Source organism: Ceratosolen solmsi, unplaced genomic scaffold (genome assembly GCF_000503995.2).
Source record: "Ceratosolen solmsi marchali unplaced genomic scaffold, CerSol_1.0 scaffold2, whole genome shotgun sequence".
Classification (NCBI taxonomy): domain Eukaryota; kingdom Metazoa; phylum Arthropoda; class Insecta; order Hymenoptera; family Agaonidae; genus Ceratosolen; species Ceratosolen solmsi.
Window position 1 is genome coordinate 2,147,181 of NW_011948422.1, and position 22,947 is coordinate 2,170,127.

Sequence of the window (22,947 nt, forward strand, 5' to 3'; positions counted from 1 at the left end):
AATTGAAAGAGGTGTGGTTTGAATGAACTTATTTGTCCAATAAAAGAATGTTTGTTTTTTTTTTTTTTTTTTTTTTTTTTTAAAAAAAAAAATACAACATTCAATTTATTTGAGCGATTCCTAAGCAATAATTCCCTAACAATGTCGAAAGGAGCCTTATGTAATTACAACGTGATTACTCCTTCGTGAGGTATCATTGACGCTCTGCTTGGATTGGATCGTAGCTGTATATCGGTTCAACTGTAAACTTTATTTGCTTAAATTTCAAGGGAAAAATTACACTTCTTTTAACATCACATTTCGAATTATTAATATTAAAATGATATCAATTAAGAATTACTATATCTATTAATATTAATTAATAAAAATTAGAATTATTAATACTAATAGTGTACAATCATTCATAACTCTCATAAGAAAGCGATGAAATGGATTATTTAGATTTTACATTGCAATCTCCTTGACTTATTATTCCTTTTTTTTTCTCAGTAAATTAGGCTTTCCATTTTCACAAAAATTATCTTTGTCTCTCGCTCACTCTTGTAATTACTCGTTAAGATTTTTTTCTCTCTCACATCTCTCATTGACGTGTAAAACTTTTAAGGAAACTCCTGTCACGCTGCTCTCATTCACACACTGTAACTATATGCAAACTATCAAATGTCTGCTGTTGCAATATATCACCAATAATGCTCTCTCTCTCTCTCTCTCTCTCTCTCTCTCTCTCTCTCTCTAGTGTTGTATATTACAATCTTGATCGTTTTGGATTCCTTATGATATTTAGGACGCCTATTTATTTATCCCCTTTAAATAGAAACCTTATCGTAGAATCTTAATATTGTGATTAGCCTTACAGTTTAGTTCTCCTGTTCCATTTTGCCGGGAATTATCGTTAAGTTCCTCTCTTTCTGTTTCTTTTCTCACACACATTCTTTCTCTTTCCACGAAAGAGCTTTTCAACAAAATAAACTCTAAATTGAGTAGTGTTTTTTCTTTCCAATGTTATCTTCAATAATTACACCATAGTCGTATATATGTATACATATGTATATATACATATATATGTACATTGTAGTATATGTATATACACATGCGTGTTATAATGTATGCACGTACGTTGATTCCATTATTTTTAAGAATTCGACCGAGGATCAAGCACAGTTCATATTCATTACATCACGCAGATATATAATTTACTTCATCGAATAGGCAGAGGCAACACATTACAGAAAACAATTTGCGACGTAAGATTATGTTCTTTTTTTTCATTCTTTTTTTTTCTTTAGCAAAAATTTACGCAAATCCAAATCCTTCGCTGCACTCGTGAATGGCCTTCAACAGATTACTGCGCAGCTTATCATAAGTCTCATAAACCGGCAAATCCAATTGATTGAAGCTAGAAGAAACAATATTATGTATATATATATATATATATATATCTACTTGGTAAGGTGTCCGTCTTGTGGATTATATTATATTTTCTACATTACAAAGTAAGTGCATCGTACCAGGTGTGCGCGGAGGGCAATCGGTCCGTGGATCGATCATCTCGGTGAATTTGGAACTTTTGAACGCCGTTCATACCCTCTAAGGCACCAAAGCCTTGGAGGGGTACTTTGGACGTTCCCGTAACAAACTGTAAGAATTTGGCCCTATCCGCCTGATCGAAGCCTCGCAACGCGCGCCAGAACCATTGAATCTGTTGTCAGGAAAATGATTATTTAAAGTAATTACCAATATTACCGTGCGTTACCAGTAAGTAGCGCTCGTATCAAAATTTATGATAATTGTTTTTTTTGTTTTTGTTTTTGTTTTTGTACCTGCAATGACGTTGGACTGTACTTATGATATTCCGTATTTGCTTTCAAGTCCTCGATATCAACATTTGGTAAGCCACTAATTAACAATTCAAGTTCTTGTTCGTTAAAGATTGAAATCAGCCGCTTAGGAATAATATCGTAAAAGCCTTCCAAGAATGCATTGAGTCTATAACGAACGATATTGGTAATTAGATTCGAGATTCTCAAATCGATGCTTATACGAAAGTATTAATTAATTTACGTATGTCATTGGGATGAGGAGGGGGAGGGGGCGGGATGAGGAGGGAGGAGGGAGGAGGGAGGAGGGGGGCATGAGTGATGAAGGGATTGTAGCAATGCATACAAGTTACGGGAGTTACGCGAGTTACACTTACTGTTTACGAATGGCTCCAGTCATTTTCATTTGACAAACTAATCGAATGTATTCAAGTTTCGTTTCTTCGGTTACAACGATGTTACGTCCATTTGGTATTAAATCTCGGACGTCATTAACGCCGAATTCATTAACCTACAAATTACGTTCAACGGAAATAAATAACAGTTAAATAGTCGCCAATTTGGTATTGAATGATCGGTACGTACCTCGGCGGAAAATGTTAGTTCGTATCCTAAATCGGAGATGTTGTGCTCGGTCAAGTAAACAAGGCCCTTGTAGAAACTATAATCCTCGCTTTCCATATCCGTATGCTTTACAAGAATACCCAGTATGTGCTTGTAGAAGCTGCGCGTGAAGTAACACTCGAGCAGCTTATTATCGTAAATAGCTTTGGCGATAACTCTGCCAACGAACTTATAATAGCACAAGTGATTCGGATTACAATGCGACGAGGAGTTGATCATGTATGTAACGCGATCACCAGGGCTGACCGTGAACAGCGCATACATTGGATTGAATATTTCCCTCGAAATAATTACGTACCATTCTCTTAACAAACCACCGGCATCCTGACCTTCTTCGCCTGCATCAGAAACATTACAATTATAAATGACATTTAATAGATTAAGACGGATGTAAATCAATTTATATGTAGTTATACGCAATTGTACAGGATTACATCTTATTATTAATTATTAATAATTATTATCATCTTATTAATCTTATTATTCAAATGTCGTCCACTCAATTAATATCCCTCCCGATAATTTAAGAGCCAAAATCTCACGTGCCACGCCACATTTCTCTATTACCATTCGATCATTCGTCCGTCACTGACCTTCAAACACAATGTAAAAGCGGTTCTTCCATTCGTCGGCGTTTCTTCGGTGAATTTCTCGGAACGAGTCCTCGAACACGTGGCTACGGCGTACGTGAACCGCCAATTCTTCCTTACGAATGCCTTCGTCCATTCTCTCCAGCTCCGTTCTAAAGTACCTTCGTTTCACATCGAAATCAAGGACTCTCGTGTGATCGACCAATACGGAAAATGGACCGTCCGCCAGATGAGTCGTTGTTTGCCGCAGAATTTGATTTAAAACGGTCCGGTGGGTTTCTAAAATTGAATGGAATATAGATCGTCGGATTAGCGCATGCCGGTGTATTAACGTGCCATGCACCGTTAAAAAGACAGAAAGAAAAAACTTCATTATCAAGAAAATTAATACAAATCATCATCAATTAATTATTGCGATCTTATAATAGGTGACGTAGCGCAAGAAAAGAAGGATAGGAGGCGAAGGGGACTAGTTGTTGCACTTACCGGCAAATTTCAGGAACTTTAATTGATCTGGCGGCAAGACCTTTTGTACCGCTGTGGCACTGGCGTCCCAGGTGTGAGGAGGGACAACGGGGTTGACGATTGGAGCTGGGGTTGCGCTGACATTAGCCGCCGTAGTCACGGCGGGTGGATTTCCGGCGGAATTAGCGGCGGCGGCTGCAAGCACAGCCATAGCTGCAGCTGTGACTGCGGCGGCGTCGGATTGCGCAGCGCCTTCGTTGTCCGAGTAGATAGGTGAGACGGGGGCGATGTCGGCGACGACGTCGAGGTTCTCGGTGCCGTTCTCGTTGTTGCGCTCGCGCGATGTGCTCGATGACGAGTGAACGAGGAAGAAGGCCTCGACCGCGGGTTGGAGCACGAGAACAGCGTGGTGGTCGGGCGTGTGCTCGAGTTCGAGGAGGCACGCGCTCAGTGTCTCCCATAGGCTATCAAGAACGAGGCTCTCGCTGAGAAGTGGGAGTGTCAACTTGCCACCACTGCCTTCGTCCTCGCTACGGGAATTTGATGGCTTCGGGGCGGGCGTTGCCGATGGTGCCGGTGTCGATGCCGATGCCGATGCCGATGCCGATGCCGATGCCGATGCCGATACCGATGCCGATGCCGATGCCGATGCCGATACCGATGCCGAGGCAGATGCCGAGGCAGATGCCGATGCCGATGCCGATGCTACTGCTGCTGTTGATGCTGCCACGGCGATTGCGATCGGCGGTGGCGGTGGGATGATCACGTGTGCCGCCGGAATTACTATGGGACCTTGTAAGAGAGATACTTTAATATTGGTAATCTTGGTAATTAGTTGCCAAAAACCTCCCCTCCGTGACCGCGTTATTTAACATTCGGAGTCACCAGTGGCGTAGCCATCAAAATCAAATGTCGATTATGCAAAATGTTGAAAAAAGGATTAATAGTTGGCTTGGTGGTTACCGTAAGCAGTGCTATTATTATATTACAAATTTATTTTAAAGTTTAAGTGCAAATCCCTGTCGATCGAATATTAAATAAATGGATGAATGGATGATCGAGGGTAGACGAGGCTCCGTAATATCGGATACTCGACAATTGTACTTACTTGGGACGATTGGCTGGGTCGTATCCATCGCAATTGTCTCGGTATCGGCTGCGTTCTCGTTGTTCACAATCTCGGATATAGCGCTGTTAGCCGGAGCCGTTTCCATCGCCGTCTCTGTTGGTAGAGGCACATTTGCGGCCGCTGCGGCGGCGCTCTCCGCGTTCTTTTTGTTGTTCGCGTGGCGCACGGCTTCTCGAATCTGCACGATCACTTTGAGAATACGGAGAAAGAAGGCTTGACTAGAGGTCTTACTAACGAGCGCGCCCATTGACGGCAACTGGAGGTCGCTTCCAGCTTTCAGTTTCGTTGGTGCTGTGATGACGACACTATCATTTGTGAATCTGAAAGGAATTATTGTCATAGATATAGCCGGTGACAGTGGCATTATTTATTATTTCATTGTTGTGGAGTGAAAGTAGGTCGGGGGATTAAATGTAACGTACCGATCGACGAGAAAGCCCCTATTTGATCCGCCAGCACTTGTCGATGGTTGCTCTTCCAGAGAGTTTCTCCTATTAATTTCCCTATTCAATACCTTTAATTCCATCATTAGTTCGTTGATGTGCTCGCAGACCATGCTCGCTAGTTCCATAGCGCCTTCCAAGAGTAATTTCAATATCTATAAGGATAATCCGTTAATTATCAATGTGCTTTACCTACCAAACGCGAGAACGATGGTATAAAAAAAAAAAAAAAAAAACACTTTACCAGTTGTCGCGTTGGATCAGGACAATGTGAGAGATTGAGGAGCAGAGCCGTTGCATCTTCCAAGCCCTCCTCCGAGCAGCTCTTGCTCGTCAATACTTGAACTGCCAGTTTAATGTGGCTCTCGGGTGCAGCGATGCTCCAGTCTTTGCTCACCTCCGTCGCCTTTTTGGTCTTGGCCGCGCCCTCTTGGCGGCGATTCGGATGCACCTCCGTAAGGCCTATAGATATGAGCGACAGCAGTCGCAACAGTTTGTCCGTCAGTTGACTGCTGCGCTTTATCACCGACCAGTTCAGCATCGAAATTAGCTGCCCGAAGGACGAGGCCTCGAACGATATAACGGACTGTTCGGGCTCGCCACCCAAATTCGTATTTGAGTGCGTGCGCGCCACGGATTTTCCCTTTTTCGAGGCGCAAGAATCGAGGCGCAGTAACATGTCCCAGAAGTCGGGGGCATCGCTCTTGCCAGGCTTCGTCGCAGTCTTTGGTTTGGCGCCTGTCTCTTCCTTATTAATGCTCAAATCTTTATCCTTTTCCCTTTCTTTTTCCTTATCGTCGGCCTCCTTTGATTTTACCGGGACAAAGTATCCAGGAAAACTCTTGGCTAAGGATATGAATAGTTCTAACGTGTGCCTGTAATCGAACGCATTAAAATTTTAATTGCAAAAAAACTTGTCCCTCGCATTATAATCGATATTATTAAATTTTTTTGCTTCACCTTCAGCTTCTCTTAAATTCAAATATTAAAAGCACACATCGATTGTTTATTTACCTGCATACAGTGGGTGCAGCTTGCGGATGAATAATAATATTGTGACCTTGTCGTTCGTATTTTTTGCCTCCATGCCTCAATATATGAAAAACATTGGCTCTGCAGCCTAATGCGGCATCAATACTGATATTTAACCAAGATTGTGAATTATTTCGAGTGTCCACGGCCTTTGGCGAACTAAAATCCATAAAAATACATGATAAAATCACGCGTTACGTAATGCTATTAAGTCCATTATGGCTAAAGGAAATTTACATTTATATATCAAAATAATTAGTTAATTAAATAAAGTTTTTTTAATACGTCTTGTTGGTAGTCTATCTATAATGTATACGTATTTGAGTAACGTAGCCGTCGCTATTATGAGGACGATATATAATTAAATTCATATATATATATAACGCGAGTACCGTACCAATAATCCGTATTCGAATGAGCTCCTTTTCTTCTGAATTTGCCGCCGAAATCGACAAAGGCATCCTTGTTCTCGTCATTACTTCTCTCCATGATATTTAATAAAGCCTTGACGACCCACTCTCTAGTACTGCCGTGATAGCACAAATTTCTGATCACTCTATGAAGTCTTAGAGTATTGATTTTAGGCTCATCGATGAACAGCAAAACTAACAAACAAGCCATTGATTCGTGATCGAGCAATTGTCTGCCGCGCAGTCTTAGACCAGCGGCTCCTTGATAGGCCAGGTTCGTGTCGCCTCTGTTGTTCCACGAGTCCCATTGGGCTCGCTGCGGCATCGAATGAATTGCATAGCGTGCTGCTGATCCTCGTCCTTAATCGATAAACCCACAAAAAATGTCGATTACTTATTGTTACAAATAACGGGGGGGGGGGGGTCACAATAGATGCGATAAGCGAAGTAAATGATAAATACAGACCTCTGCCCGAATTTCTTAAAATACTCGATAGCGTGGCATTGCTTTGACTGACGTGATTGAGAAATCGTTCTTGCATCATGTGTCTGTTACGTGCTTCCCATTCTCTTCTTAAGTTCTGCGCTTCCTGCACCAAGTCAGGCGGAAGTACCGAAATTTGCGATTCTTCCATATCCGTGAGAATCTGTAAGAGTAACGCAACCAGTAATGTACGGAGTTGTTGGAAATTGGCTCCATCTTGCAGGGTAACGTTAACTGCAAGCACTAATTTGAAAATATAAACCCAAAGTACGAATGCCTACCGCTTGGCGAAGCGACGGCTGTAGATTCTGGAAGAAAGCAGCCGCGTCGACGGGATCCTCGGGATTAGCAGAGGCCGCGGCGTGTCTTTGCTGCTCAAGTCGCTGTTGTGCCAGTACCTCCTCTTGAATAGCTGGTGGCAGCGCGGCCAAGAACTCCGGATTTACTTCGACGGGGCCGGCGAGCTCCTCGACGACGCTCGTTTGAGCTCGTTGTCGTATACGTTGGAGACGCAGCTGCTCGGCTATTACCTCGTCGCGCACCTCCTCGGGGAGTGCCGCGAGGAAGGACGGATCCACACCGTCGAGTAGTTGCTCCTGCGACTGGGTAGCCTCCGGTCCAATCTCCTGCGGAGCTAGCTGCTGGGGTCCAGACGCTTGGCCCTGTTCGGCACCTGGCCCCACATCGTTCGACGACTGCACCTGAATGCTCTCTTCTTGAGGTGCTGGCTGAGCGCCAATTTGTTGTTGTTGCTGTTGCTGCTCGGACTGGGGTGTACTAGTGGCGTCTGGTGCAGAGGCACTTGCATTCTCGTTCGAGACATTAGCACTGAAACGAATCGAATTTCAAATAAAAAAAAAACATTATAATTAATAAGATTAAAAATTTGAAAGCGAACAAAATGAAACACCGTATATTTAGAGCTTTAAAGGAGGTATAAGTATTCGACAATATTAAAATTCCTTATTTGTGACATAGTATTTAGCATTAATTTGGAAGTACGTTTAATATTTGTAGGAGATTGGTCTTTCAGACTTACTTTCTCTCGCTGTTTGACTCGACATTGTCGTCGGTTAATAACCTCCTTATCCAATCGATTGGCACAGTATTTTCTCTAGATAAGTCATTATTAGAATTTTGGCTAAAATCTACAAGTTCCGTGGGCGCCCAAACTTCAGAATTCTCTGCCGTTAATGAGCCTTCGCTTGGCCTATCGGATTGTTGTCCTAATAAAATAATTAGATGCAGGCTCAATCGAATGGTTTGGGGCCAAATTGTCGCGAGCATTATTATGTTTATACTTACGTTGTATTCTGGAAACATCGGTGGTCGATGTACTATGTACCGAATCAACAAGATTTTCAGTAATTTCCGTAGCTGTATTAATTGTTGCCGTATGGCATTCTCGGCCTTCGGTAACTTGTGCTTCCTGTGTCGGAGGCGGCCGTTCTTCCTCATCTTGTACGGTAACTTCCATTTCTCCTAAAATACAATTGAATAAATTGTAATAGTAATCTGAATTAGTGATCTGAAACCACCTTTTCAATGAATTATTATTTATGAAATATTAAAAAGAAAAAGCTCCGTAAAACTGCAATAAATAAACTAGATAATAAAAAAAAAAAAAAAAAGAAGAAAAAAATGTATAGTGTACCTATGATTTCTTCATCTGTATTCAATTCTTGACGTACAGCCTCGACGACAGCCTCGACAGCAGCTATTAATTGTCTAGGATCATCCCTTTCGGAGGTTGACGCTATTGCTCTCTGCTCTTCCGTAAGAGGAGTGCTCGAGACTTCATCTGTTTGAGACGGAATTTGTAATTATTTTTTTGCATGTCTACTTTACTGAGAAAATAGGAAATATATGATTAGAAACAAACGTACTTTCGGCAACATTGGCACTGGTACTGCTTTTAGCCTCTTTATTTTTATCCGCCTCTTTCTCCGCTGCTTGTTGTTTTTTATGCTTTTCTTTTCTTTCGGCTAATTCAGCATTCCTATGCTTTTCCAAAACAGGAATTAGCTTATATACAACACCTATGGAAATGAAATTGAGTTAGTTTTATAGATAAACTCGTAAAATATAAAAGTTGTTTTCTCACTGATTAAAAAGTCCAAAGAATTAATTATACATCATTAAATAGATTTATTTTGCTTGTATATGTGTAAATCCTTTGAATATATGGAATAGAGCATTTGTTACTAACCAACGCAGCAGTCTGGCTGTGAATATCCATCGAGTAGCCTACTCTCTTCGATCCACCAATGAAGGGCAGTCGGAATATTATTTAACGTTGCTACAAGACTCGGTCCGAATAAATACCCCGACTGATCGACAAAGTCAATTTGCTCGTCATCTTGATTAGTCATGATTCCAAGTCCATTGTCCATGACTACGACGCGAGTATCCCGAAACGAAGTACCCAAAATTTGACTTGCAGCCAATGGAAGTGTTTGTGCTACAGGTCTTAGTAATCTACAAGGTGGAAGGAATCATCGATCATTACTTTATGAAGGTAGAAAATAAGCTAATCTACTGACTTAATTTAAATTCGACTCCTTGCAATATGAAAAAATATTTTAAACAAACTAATACTATTCAAACACAATACCATTAAAACATTTTATCCTCTGAATTTTCTACTTACACGTACGCGCATATAGATATATATATATATATGGGGGGGGGGTTGCTCTGTGTGCGTACATGATTTTTTTTAAACTCATTGTTCAATGATAAAAATGTAGTAAAATTCTAAAGAATTTTTAACATTATCATATGGTAACAAAGGGTAATAAAATTTTTCGAAGTATAACAAAAAAAAAAAAAAAAAAAAAAAAGAGCATAATAATATCCGCATCCTAGTATGTTCGTCTTAATTAATGAAATTTGCCTCGAGTATATTGAAGACAATACTTTCTGACACTTTGATCGCAAACACTATTTTTTAATTCAATGGCGACCATCAGGTGAATAATTATAAAAGTGTCGATAAGTTTCAACAAGATCCCAATTACTTTCGCAAATGTCATAACGGCCAAAGCACATATCAGAATAGCGTATTTTCACGACCGAACATCTTCTTATACGAGTATTTTACACTTGAAGTCCGAATTCAAAATCATACTTCAAGTATAATCAATAGGTGTTCGAGAGCGGTCCTTAAACGAGCGAGGCTCACCTTTGCAAGATAACAGGTGGATTAGCGTGGCGTGGATTGGCCAATTGCAGCTGGTATCTGCGCTGCCTCAGTAGCCTCTGGGCACGATTGTTGGCAGTGTCGAGTCTAACGACCTCGGCGACAAACTGCGGATGGGAGTTTATGCCGTTGCTATCCGAGACTGAGGGCGGCTCGCCGAACAGGTCGAGAGAAAAGGGGAAATTGGTGTTCCAGGGCAAGCTCTGTCTGCCGGAGGTCGGTGCCGTGGCGTTTATATCCTGATTGTCGAAGCTATGCTGTATCATGACGACATTGCTTCCGTCGTGGTCACTCGTCGGCAGCATACGAAACACACCCTCGTTCACGTCCTCGTAGAACTGCAGTCTCTCCTCTTCGTAGTTCGACTCATCCTCCTCCTCTTCCTCCTCCTCGTTCTCTTCACCATCGTCTTCTTCCTCCTCTTCTTCGTCTTCATCGTCTTGCACGTCGTCCTCGTTGTCATCCGACGGATTACTGTCGGAGTCCGAGTCCGAGCTCATTAGATCCTCCTAAAAAGCGAGATATCATTGGATCAATTGATAAGATTGGATCAGGCTAAGTTGCGCTTAAGCAATGCATTTTCGTTAAATCAATTAATTTTTAAAGTGTAAAGAAGAAGAATAATACTATGGCAATAGTGCATAATTCTTCTCGCGTATGATATTAAATATTCCCATTTCGTCTAAGCCTAAGCGTGTCTAAGCGAACCTTTCATTTATTTTTCAAGGCTTCAATTCCATTAAGTTCCTAACGTTCATATGTAATTGAATGCATCGCTCATGGCATTACGATGCCATTGAAAAGGTAAAAAAGTTTGATAAAATGATATGAACGGTTTTTCCTCTTTAAAAGTACCAGGGCTTGGACGTCAATGTAATCGTTTTAAATGGAAAGAAACTTCACGATAACACTGAGAAATTATATTTAAATACAAGAAATGACGACTAATGGTTTTACCAAAATATGTGATATAATAAAACTATATGGTAGAGTGTGGCGGGAAATTTTTCAAATTGAAACACACAAAGTGTGAGAATTTTATTGGCGTTGCTATTGTTATTATTGTGAAGCTGTATAATGTAAAGGTGATAATTTACTCTTACTGTGGTGTCTCGGGCCGGATCGAAGTCGCCTTCGCCGTCGCGCATCGCGAGGCTCTCGTCTTCAATATCCATCGGCCGATGTGGACGAGAAGTTGGCTCTTCCGCCACGGCCGATCCATCTCTGGAAAACAGTACACTACTTGATTATAGACACCGTATAACAACAAACTGACAACAATTTTAGCGCTTCATGCAAATCAATATTTTCTTTAACTTCTTTACATTTATATCTTATATTTATGCGTAAGAATTTAGATGCTTAGGAGTAAATGATTTTCGGGGGCGGGGGGCTTGGATAACGAGTGGAAACAATTTAATTGTTTTATTATTATTCCGATCAATGTTTCGCCAATGGAGCATGAGCTTTTAATATTTATATAATAATAACAATAACAATAACAACAATAATAATAATAATAATAATAATAATAATAACAATAAATATAATAATAAAACGAGAAAAGCACAAGCAATGTTTCATTCGTCGATTGTAATATTTTGTGAAAATTTATTCGACAGAATTATAATTATTCCCAGAGCTGACAAAATGTTGGTTTACGTTGTGCTTTAAAGTTCACGTTTAAGTTATTGCATTAATTGACCGAAAATTGAAAGATAATTGGGCGATTAGGAAATTAGCAAATGCTCGAGCATACATGTCAGATTGCTGATAACTGTTGCTTAAAATAAAATATTTGATAATACAATATAATAATTATATAATTGTAATTACTTTATTTATAAATTTTGACGAATGTCATTAAATCAGAACTTCTTTGGATTCGGAAAACTAATTTCAAATAATTTTGATAATTATGGGTTTTCATCATTCATCGCATTTGTTAAAAGATAAATAAATATAAAAATATTATTCACAACACGTAAACTCGGGTAAAATTAAAAAAAAAAAAAAAAAAAAAAATCTTCGCCTGACAGATGCATGCAATTTTTTTACTGCAAACGATTTTGTCTCAATATACGATTACCGCATAGTTATGATAATTGTAATCGTTACGTAATAAATCTGACAAAACTTTATGCGCACTGTGCAGCAAGAGTGAGAAAGAAATCAGTTTATTAGCGACTTGGAAGAATAAAAAATAAAAATTTAACTCCAAGATAATACGCGGCATGTACGAATAATGCATGTAACAAGAGGAATGGTATGATGGACGGATCTCAGGAAATTTTGAGCGTTGTGAATCTTTACCTTTCCAGCAACTGGTCCATAATGTCTTCCAGGGCGGCCTCCTCGTTCTCCTCTTGCTGATGGCTCTCCGATGTGGGTTCAAGGCTCTCAGCGTTCACAGATATGTCGTGTTCGGTGTTCTCGGTGTCCTCGTTGGCCTCCTCGCCAACGGCGTTGGTCGCCTCGGAGGTGGTCGTACCCGTTTGCTCGCCGATGGGCTCCTCCTGGACGCTCCTGTTCTTCGGCTTAGGGAACTTATTATTCACGGTGCCAGGCATGGGTTGATTGATGATTCGCGAGAGGGTCTCGAGCGGCTTGAGGGCGGCGTTGATCGTGCCGGCCATGTTCGGGCTCGACAAGTCAAGGCTGTGCGGAATCTTGGCCAGGTCCGTAATGATGCCCTTCTTCAGCATTATTCTGACGATATAATTGACGTTGCTGTATTGGTGGTTCATCTTGAGGGAGGCGCGCAGCGGCGTGTGCGACGTCGGGGGGCAGCTGTCGATCATCGTTGAGATCAGACCGATGAGCAGTTGGAGCTGGGCGTGCTTCTCCGAGCTCTCCGTCAAGGCCAGAGTCCGCGATAAGGCGGCTTTGACCTCGGTCACCAAAGTGCTCTGAGCATCGGGAGAGTGATTGCAGGAGGCGATCGCCGCTATGAGCATGCGCGCCATGTTGCTGCACTGGCGGTCGCTCGAATTCTCTGGAACTATTGGCAGCAGTTTGTCGAGGAGGAACGCGAGGGCTGTCGTATCCTCCTGGATCATCTCGCTCTGACCTGCACGGTAAGTGTATTCGGTGATGAGGTTGGCAATCGCACTGTACGAACGCACCGACTCGGCGAGCATTTTCAGTATCGCGGACTTGGGTAGGAGGGGTTTCTTAGCCTCCTCGGGCTCGACCTTGCCGTTGTTACCCACGTCGGTGTACATTTTCAGGGGTATCATCTGCGACATGAGATCGTCGTCATCGATAGGATCGTTGGCGGTCGCGGCGCTACTGTTTCTCAGCAGCTCTCGTCGAGAGGACGAGGAGGAAGTCGTGCAAGTGGATGAAATTGCATTAGTGGTGGCTGTACCGCTGGTGTTATTCTTCTTTTCCGGGCTACTGGCGGGCGGTGTCGTGGACGAAGAGTCTTCCGGTAAAAGGGGGACTGGTTTGACGAGAGCATTAAGAAGCTCGTGGATGACATTCATCGAGACATCCTCGACCATTGGCAATGAGGCTGAAAAATTCGGCGGTAGGGCTTTCACGACCAATCGATTGTCGCCTTCATCGCGCTTGAGCACGCTAGTGTCCACCCTGAGTATGTTCTCGCAGACCCGCTTATAGACATCCGGATTACGGCATACAGCACTGCTTATCAGTAGCGTCATAAATAGAATTTCCTTGTAGACGGGTGGAATGTTGGTCTGAGTGCGCGAGCGCACGACTTTTTCCATAGCTAGGCCGAGGGTAAGGGGCTCCTCGAGAGTGTGCCTGACGAGGAGAGTGCTCAGAGTAATGCAGCCGATGAAGCTACTCGCCTGAGTCATGTCCAGGAGCAGTTTCACGCCGCCTTCGCGGGCGAACACTTCGGCGTTTCTGTAGTCGCGGGTCAGGCGAAGGCAGACCTTCATTAGAGCGTGAAGGGCATCGCGATCCACTGGTATTGCCATAAGCTTGACGCATGCGCGAACGATACTCGGTGTTATGCTTGGGTCGAGTCCTTGTATCACGGCATTTCTCTTATCCTCGCCACCGCCAGCGGTAGCATTACTTTCCTCGGTATCCATATTGCTGTCCGAGGCGGTTATCGCTGTTGTATTATTGCTGTTGTTTGGCGTCTCCTCGCTGGCACTGACTGCGCTCGATGTTTTGAAGCTCATGCTGATTGGCCTACGATTATCGCTGTCTTCGTTCATCTAGGCGAAATAATTGGCTTTATTTTATCCTGCCCATACTTTTCCATTTTAATTTGATTGGTTTTTTTTTTCAATATAACTTCCATTCGTTAATTCCATTTACGAACTACCGTTTTCATAAAATTATTTCGAGACTAAAGTATTATTCCGTAAAAGATTGAAACTTGGCAAAAATTCCTTTACCCGGCACATTTAGTGCTATTTCAATTATCGATAAAGGCTATGTATGAATATAATTTCTTAAACGAAATATACACCTTAATTTGATTATATATTTATTATAAAAGTTATATTTGTTAGACGTAAAATGAAAGAAAAACGAAGAAAAATTTTCAATTTTTACATTTCACTTCGTAATGAGCAACGGCGAGCTGGTCAGTTCAAAAATGAAAAAAAAAAAGAAGAAGAAAAAAAAGTAAACGAGTTTCTAGACTTCTGCTTTGTTACACTCACTGGATAAAATAATAAATGGTCGAATACTAACCTGAGTCATGCACGAGAATGTGATGAGATATTTCCGCCTGCTGCAGTTTATGCGTACAGTCGGTTCGCCGGCCCAGTACGCGTCGTTGATAATGCGATTGTTGACCGACGAGTAGGGCGTCCACTTACCGGTGCTGAGGTCGAACCATTTCCACGTGCGGGTGGTGACTTTATGCATGAGTTGCTTGCGCTGTGTCAGCACAGCGACTTTCTCGAGTCGGTCGATCAAGAGCAATAGGGGTGCGAGCCACTTGGGCGTTTGGGTTGGCTGGGTGGCTACAGGTGTTTCCTTGCCGTTGGTGTCCTTTGCGGGAGTGGTAACCGCTTTGTTCTTGCTACCGGTGAGGGGGCCCTCGCTTGCCACCAGGAGGCTCACGAGCATGTCGAGGATGCCGTATTGCTCAACGATCTGGGCGCACGGTACACGCATCTCCTGGAACGTACTCTCGAAAAAGAGCGTGTAGAGATAGATACGCCCGGCCACCTTATTCGCCTCGTCGCACAGTGCGAGGTATCTACCCGCCGCGGTATCTTGCATCTTTGCAACCATTATCAGGTAGTGCACGATATCACCGATTTCGTTTATTAGCTGCTTCAGCATGTTGTCACGCCACTCATTGCCGTTGCGTTTTGTTATAGTAACGAGGAGGTCGCAAATCCGGTAGACGGTGTCGGGCATTAAGTCCAATAGGTTGAGACATTGCTCGAGTGCATTGTGAGTGAAATCGTCGATAGTTTTACTGGTTTCGCGCACCGGTTCCTCGGCACTGGTGCCAGCTGCCTTTTGCGGCTCTGAATCGTCCAATGACATAGCGATGGCCTGCATCATCTGATCGTCGTCGCCCATTTCCAAATCCATTATAAGACCCTGACTATTTACGTCGCCCGATGATATGTCCTGAAAGAAAATTGTGCGTAAATTCATTGCTACTGCTGTCTTTATTGAACAAACACTGTCTCTTATCGATCATCGTACGATGACCATCGTCGATTGACAAAATAGTATGAAGGTAAAGACAATTCACGATGAGATTAATATGATATTAAGAACAAGTAGTATTAAGAGTTGGGTTTGATCGATTAGGTTCTTACCGATCGACGTAAGGTTGCGGGGTTGGTGAGAAGATAATCGGTGGCTTGCTCGACCGTAAGTGTGTGGAGCAGAGCCTCGATACAATGCGCTCTACTGAATCCCATGTCCATGAGTTGCCTCAAATGCTCTGGATTGACATCTGCTTCAGGCTCCTCGCGACGTTCTGTCGATGCACCGGATCTGCCCGCACTTCCATTTCCACTGCTAGTGGCGTTTGTGGCTTCGCTAGTCTCTTCTTTCTCGGTGCGTTCTTTGATAATTTTCTCCCCTTGTAAAATGTGTCTTAAGATTGAAAGTATCGATTCGGTCATACGAGGTCCGTAATTCTTTAAAGGTTTCTTGCCCCACATCAGCATTACAGCCTCGAAGGCTTTCTGTAAATTTTTGTCATATTATTGTCGTTGTTATTGTTGTTGCTGCTGCTATTATTGTTATTATCGTCGAGCGCTTATTTTACAATATTAAACAGAGTAATAATATATATATATATATATATATCGTTATTCGTATACCAGTGAAGATTTTGACGGTTAATAATGTTCTAAATTTGTAAACGCATCATTTAAAGACACTTGAAATTACCTTATGAATATCGATGAGATATTTGATAGGATCAAATGGTTCGTAAGCTTTGTAAAGACCCGTGCACTTGGAAGAAACAACATGAGGCGAGTCTAATATGGCTTTGGGATTCACCATTTTCTCTAATAACACTAGCCAAACGTCCAAGAACTCGCCAGTTCCATCTGGAAGATTCGGATGTTCTAAACCTTCCGAGAGGTCAAACTGACCTCCTGCGGAAAGAGCCCATCGAAACGTTCTGCAATAAGACATTATTGTCATCAATTTCTTTTTAGATTTTTTATTTTTAATCTTAAATCAAGAATTGCGAAACGCGGGTAGCAAATGACTCACGCAAAAAATGTATTCTGTCCTCCAAGTTTCACGAACTTCTGCAGCATTAGATGATAAGGATTCCTCTTCTCGTCGAAAAGCATAGGCGAGGTAAATCCAACGGAGCAGATGAGGAAAGTAAGTTTGAATTTGGGTATGGGCGAGGGTGGCAGCTTGTCATACGACAGACCGCGCATAAGCAGGCAATTAAGGGCCGTGGCAACGCTCCGGGCGGCTTGCGACGGTAACGTGGGGATAAGCGGTAATTGCTGGCTACGTCTCTGTCTCGTTGGCGAGCCCATGCATAGTTTGACGAGGAGGCCGAAGAGCTCGGCGAGGGCTCGACCCAGCCGGGACGATGCGCCCAGCAGGGGCTTGATGTACTTGAGCTGGTGGGTGCTCGGGGACGCGCGACCAGTACCACTGTTCGTTGCTGCAGTGCTCGTGCTCGGCTTGTTTTCATCGACCTCCATGGACACGGGTGGGGGATCCGTGCTCAGGGCCTCCATGGCGGTGGTCATGCCATTGCTGCCCATATCCGCGGACGCTGCCGCTGTCGACCACGACGAATTCTCACCCTCGGTCTGCAAAGTTTATATCGTTCATCACCTCATTACGTAATTGTTAATCGAAGATTATTGGCCACGCATTCTAGCGGCACCTCTCTCTATTAATCATCAATATTGTATTGACGATGTGCTCGTCGAACCTTTATCGTCCAACGTCCAAGTTCTTTTTATTTATGCACGAATTCATATTGCTTTTGTAAAATTATAATTATTCAATATGAGTGTAATTTTAGATCGTAAAGGCACATGAATTTCGATACAATCCATTATAAAAATGATCGTAGTTGAATTAAATTAATTAAAAAAGCCTTAATAAGTATAAAATTTACCCTCAATTCGGGTGGCATGAGTTTATCCATGTCCTCTTTGCCAAAGTCACATCCAGCAGGGATACTGTCGTCGCTACAGAGAGCAAGGAGAAGAGTACTTTCCCAGACGAGGGACATGTACAGTTCGGAGAGACCCTTGATAACGGTGAGCCCGAGTTCCGAACCCCAGTGATTCATAGAGAGATTGCGTATCTCGGATTGGCCAGTGCGGCACACGTGAACAAACATGACGACGTAGCCGTGAGCAGCGTTCATCGCGTGCAGCAGTGGCGTCGCCTTATCGCTCGTGAACGCGGTCTCGAGGTTGGGAGCGGAGGCGAGCTCGTGCAGCAGCACCGAGCCGATCGGTGACTCCATGTGGCTGTGCAGCGGCTTCAGGAGATTTAGTACCTCGTTGAGTTGGGTGAGTCCAGTCTTCAGGACGAGTGGCTCGTGCGCGAGATTCTGTAACAGGAATTTGGTTAGCACGAGCAACTACCGCGACGAATGTAGTAGTTAATTGTTTCATCTAAAAGCAAGTTTAGTCGAATTAACGTTTCAATAAATTCAATAAACGTAATGGGGAGTGCTAAGCAATGTGTGTCATTTTACTCCCAAATATTTTCCTCATCGACTCGAATGTAAAATCAACATTCAATTAACAATATCCGATTGTTCGGACTATTAAAACCAAATATAAAATTACAACAATCAAAAAATGTAATATAGTTGCAAAACTTACGAGTATGCTTTTGCAGACCGAAGCGACGGCCTGCGCGGCTTGAGCCACTGGATAATCCACAGGCAAATTCGGAAGTCCTAGTATGGAGAGTAGCGGCACCAGTCCTTTCTGTGCCACGAACTCGCGGCAATGATCGTCGGTAGAGTTATTGCTTAGAATCGCGTCGAGAAACTTCATGACGTTATGGATGTAATCGACCAGGGCGATGGGTGTTTTTTCTCTCGGTTGTGGTGGTGGTCCGGGCTGTACGGGCGAGGGCGAGGGTTGTTCCTCTCGCTGGGGATGCGAACTTGTGCTCGCCTCCTCTTCGTCCTCCTCTTCCTCGTCGTCGCTGCTGCTGCCACCTCCACCGCCGCCACTGCCCCCGGTATCTCCCACGCCAACGCCAACCGACTGTCCGCTTGACTGGCGGCTCGTGGAGTTTGTGTGCGAAGGCGAATTCTCGGTCTTGTTGGCCGCACGCCAGCAGACGTACCGCGAGTCGCAACCGAGAACGCAGAGCTCCTGGAGTAGCTTCACAATCGCTGCCATGGCGTCGGCCTTAAGGCTCGGTTGGTGGCGCATCAGTTCGTCCATCGCGTTACCGAGATTAGAGGCGGTATCGCCGAGGGGATCGGCGCTACGGCGACGACGCATCGCCGACAAGTATGTTGGCGACAGGAGGACTTTGAAGATGCGTTCGAAAGGACGACGTTTGGTAAACGAAGCGAGGCCGCGCTGATTCAGACAGAGTGCACTGAACACATTTGGCAATGAGCCGAGAACTTCTCTCGTTGCTGGCACCTATGAGACGAGAGACAAGAGAAATTAATCGATATTACATCATAATTGATTGCTATTAACGCATTACAATATTTAAACTAATTATATCACAAGAATTTTAAGTCGAAAGCTAATTGTTGATAATGTTTTTTTTTGGTTATTATTTCTGTATTTTATGGCGATTTAATAGCGACTCGAAATCAGTCATATTCATTTTTCTATTGAGACCTATTCATTCGCTTAAATACTCGGTGGTTGTATTTTTATTGGTTAAAGTAAAAGCTAATAATCGTTACAACCAATGTAAATTAAAAGACGGAACGCTTTTATTTTCTTGCCATAATTAACATTACACTTCAATCGGAAATTAGTCAATAAAATTCCTTTATGATAATATCGGAGAAGCAAAACGTGATACTTACATCTTTATTCAATAATGCATGCAACACGACACCGGTTAGGCCATTATCTTGTAAGGTTGAGAGTAAGGATGGCTCTTGAAATACATAAACTGTAACGACGTCGGTAGCAAGCAAAAATAATGATGGGCCATAATATTCCGAATTGCTAATGATGTGCTTTAGGGAAGACGGTAGTGTTCCTTCCATTATGTGCCGTATGCTGTCTGAAAAAGTGGGATCTTGAATAACCTTCTTAAGGAAATTAAACATAGATTTCAGTAGCGCAGCTCGCTGTGGTAAGCACGTCTTTCCGTTTTTTACTGCGGAGTATGTCTGTTGTTGAACTGGTTTATTGCTGCTTTCGGCCTTCGAGCTCATATTCTCATCCTCGGAGAATTCCATGGGATTCAATGCTTCCTCGCGATCGTCAAACGTCTCGTTAGCGCGACGGGACGAACTCGAGCTTGAACCTGCGGATTCTTCCGTGACGGGCTGAGGCGTCTCCAGCGTATCGCTGTCTGGCTCAATTTCGAAAGGCTGCTCTTTCCGACACACGTTCACCTCCATGTCGAGTCTTTTGATAAAACTAGCCAAACCGTTGTGAGCTTGGAATCCTTGCATATCTATATTCGTTATTAAGTCTATAACTCTCACTGCTCTGGTAACAAACTGAAATGAAGGATAATCACGTCAATATCAGCGTAAACGATTTTTCTCAAAATCAACTCTTTCACATATACGAAATTTCACAAAAAATCTAAAATTAAATTGATAAAGCGGATGAAAGCGGAAGCGCCGGTGTGAGTACCAAGTGTAAAATTAAGTATAAAAGAGTTTATTTATGTCAATAAATAAATTATACATACGGTGATGTGCTCTAATTCTCTACCAGGCCAATTAATAACTTTTAGAAGACTTTCCATCATTCCGCAACTAACGAGCGCCTCTCCGCCGGCTTCGTAGCTACCGAGGTGATAAAGAAAACTGAAAAGTGCTGTTGCGAGTGGCAGAGGGAAAGGTTGCCCATCTGGCTGTGGCGATGTCAATGTTGTTATGCACGTTCGCACGAGCACCGGGAGAAATCCGTGATACGAGCTCGCGCCCGTCACATCGATTATCATATTTAATCGGGAACCAGATTTCCTGTTGGGGATGGAATAACGAATGATTACAAGAGTTGTACCAATTGCGGTTGGCCTCAGCTGACTATTATTATTGTAATAATTGAAATGAATGAACTACTCACTTGGGATGATGTGGGTTCCTGTCTAGATGAATTATACTCGTTAAAGTTCGCAGAGCTGCCGCTCGAATTTCAACCAAGTGGGTGTGTGGAAGTTCAAGTAGTTCTACTAGCTCTTCGAGAAGTCCAGCATGAAGTAGACTGTGCGCGTTCTCTTGAAGCGCATTGTTATACACAAGAATAGAAAGTGCTTGCAGACGAGCTTGAACACACTGTAAGCGACGTCTATAATCGGAAAAGCTGTGTGCTAACCTAATATGCGTTAGAAGAGCCATCTGAAATCGAAAGGTTAAAGTTCGCCTCGTGTTTAATGAAATAATAAATGCAAAATACTTTTTTTTTTTTAAAGACTTTCACTTTGTAAATGTGAATATTTAAAATGATAATATCTAATATATCTAAGTTATTAATTTGGCAGATTTATTTGTCTACAAACAAGTTGTTGACCTTAGTAATTTAATATTAATTGTATGTCTGTTTTGTATAAATTATTAAGAAATCTATACCTGGCGTTCCTGAGGTACATTATACATTTTCAGTAAGTCGTTCATAATTTGTGCAGGAGTTTTTCCAAGTTTATCTACATTTTCAATGTGTATATATGTTACAAGATTCGTCTGAACAGTCTTTTTTACACTACTACTGCAAGGTGAATTTTCAGCGTAAAATTCGAAATGTAATGTTGTCGCACTAGCTGGAAAAGGCTGTAAAGAAGAGAAGAATATAGTGAGAAAATATATTGTAAAGTTATTCAATGTAATTTGTAAATGTCCCTTATTATTTATTTAAATAATGTTTCATTCATTGATTAGCAATATGATAAAAAGCAGATAATGTAACAACAAGTCGATAGAATCAAAAGTTATGGTGGCCAAAAATATTTAAATATTTTTTTGGAAACCAAAGTAGTGAACGATGTAAGTTGATAAAGTTTTTAGAAAATGTATATATTTGGTTTTAGATTATATGAAAAGTCATTTACCTTTTCCGGATGTTCCTTACAACAATCAGCCAGACCGAAACCATTTTCCTTACCACCCCAACTCTGTGTAAAATACAAAATAGATTAGTATCTATAAAATTAAAATAGTTTTAGATTGTGAATAAAACTTTAATGCTTACCTCTGCTAAATGATTTAATCGGCTAAGTAAAGCTTGTCTTTTGTCACTATTTAATCGCGTAATGAAGTTACTTCTTTTACTGAACATATACAGAAGATTCAAAACACCAAGAACAACGTGCATGTCGCAACTAGACAGCAAGGTAACAAGGTGTTCCATACTATTATACAAGTGTCGTGAGAAAGAATGTTCTATAAGTAGAGTAGTAAAATGAAGAACCCAAAGTAATAATTCTTTTGCCTAAGGAAAATATAATAATATTAAATAAATTGTTTATACTAGTGTTATTACTCCTCCCATCAATATTTGCCAAACGCTTATCAAGTAAGTATATGGAAGTAGGCCTATATATTCTTATCGGCAATTCCCAATAAGTTCTCAATAAGCCATAAGTTTTATCTACGTATTGCTAATATTACAATAGACTTTTTTTAATAGAATTTATAGAAATTGGCAATATATTGCTCGAACAAACAAATGTAAGAAGCCAAAAATTTTGTAACGATGATTTTAATTTTACCGTAGCTTGGCATATGTTGGTGCATCGTAATCGTTAAGTGTTAAGATAAACAGTGAACGTACCTCTCTGTTTTGTGGAAGATCGCAGGCCAATTCCCAGGAATTATCCGGACTCTTGGCCGCTGCCTCCTCCAAAATACTGTCATTGAGATCCAAAACATCGATCCAATGAAACAATTCACATTTGCCAAAAGTCCAGGCGTCTATCTGTTTCAGCTCCTCCAATAATTCGGCGTGCGAACAGGAGCGCAGCTTGCTTATCAGAGCTTGGCACTCCGTCGGCTAAAATAAGAGATTTTTGATCGATGAAGATTTTTGGCTCCGACATTCTACTAAGCAATTATAATATCAAGCTACTGCTTGTCGTACTAACCACTTCCGAAGTGTACTTTTTCAGTCTGCTCCTGTCGATCTTCATT

The 22,947-nt window shown here is 42.1% G+C and overlaps 1 protein-coding gene across 1 annotated transcript; it reads right to left on the reverse strand.

The window, feature by feature from the left end:
- Positions 1–86: 86 nt before the first annotated feature.
- Positions 87–22,947, reverse strand: HUWE1 (HECT, UBA and WWE domain containing E3 ubiquitin protein ligase 1). The gene is made up of 36 exons (XM_011499323.1): positions 22,902–22,947; positions 22,592–22,810; positions 22,010–22,249; positions 21,870–21,932; positions 21,394–21,591; positions 20,891–21,162; positions 20,511–20,787; positions 19,666–20,313; positions 18,482–19,264; positions 17,761–18,204; positions 16,884–17,446; positions 16,551–16,788; positions 15,968–16,342; positions 14,877–15,773; positions 12,510–14,392; positions 11,294–11,435; positions 10,179–10,705; positions 9,204–9,472; positions 8,881–9,033; positions 8,649–8,795; positions 8,300–8,476; positions 8,034–8,220; positions 7,276–7,822; positions 6,977–7,157; positions 6,498–6,870; positions 6,083–6,259; positions 5,313–5,943; positions 5,048–5,223; positions 4,613–4,945; positions 3,518–4,059; positions 3,035–3,310; positions 2,403–2,779; positions 2,195–2,328; positions 1,821–1,986; positions 1,509–1,699; positions 87–1,396 (listed from the first exon to the last, which is right to left on the reverse strand). Exons 1-36 carry the CDS (start codon positions 22,944–22,946, stop codon positions 1,294–1,296), a joined length of 12,954 nt encoding a protein of 4,317 aa, XP_011497625.1. The 5' UTR covers position 22,947; the 3' UTR covers positions 87–1,293.

Bases quoted from the DNA above. Each gene is read 5' to 3' on its own strand.
- HUWE1 (XM_011499323.1), bottom strand. From the start codon at position 22,946: ATGAAGATCGACAGGAGCAGACTGAAAAAGTACACTTCGGAAGTG. The intron at 8,477-8,648 runs GTACACTATACA...ATTGTATTTTAG, and splicing joins TACAGATGAAGAAATCATAG to GAGAAATGGAAGTTACCGTA. The intron at 1,397-1,508 runs GTACGATGCACT...TGTTTCTTCTAG, and splicing joins TTGCCCTCCGCGCACACCTG to CTTCAATCAATTGGATTTGC.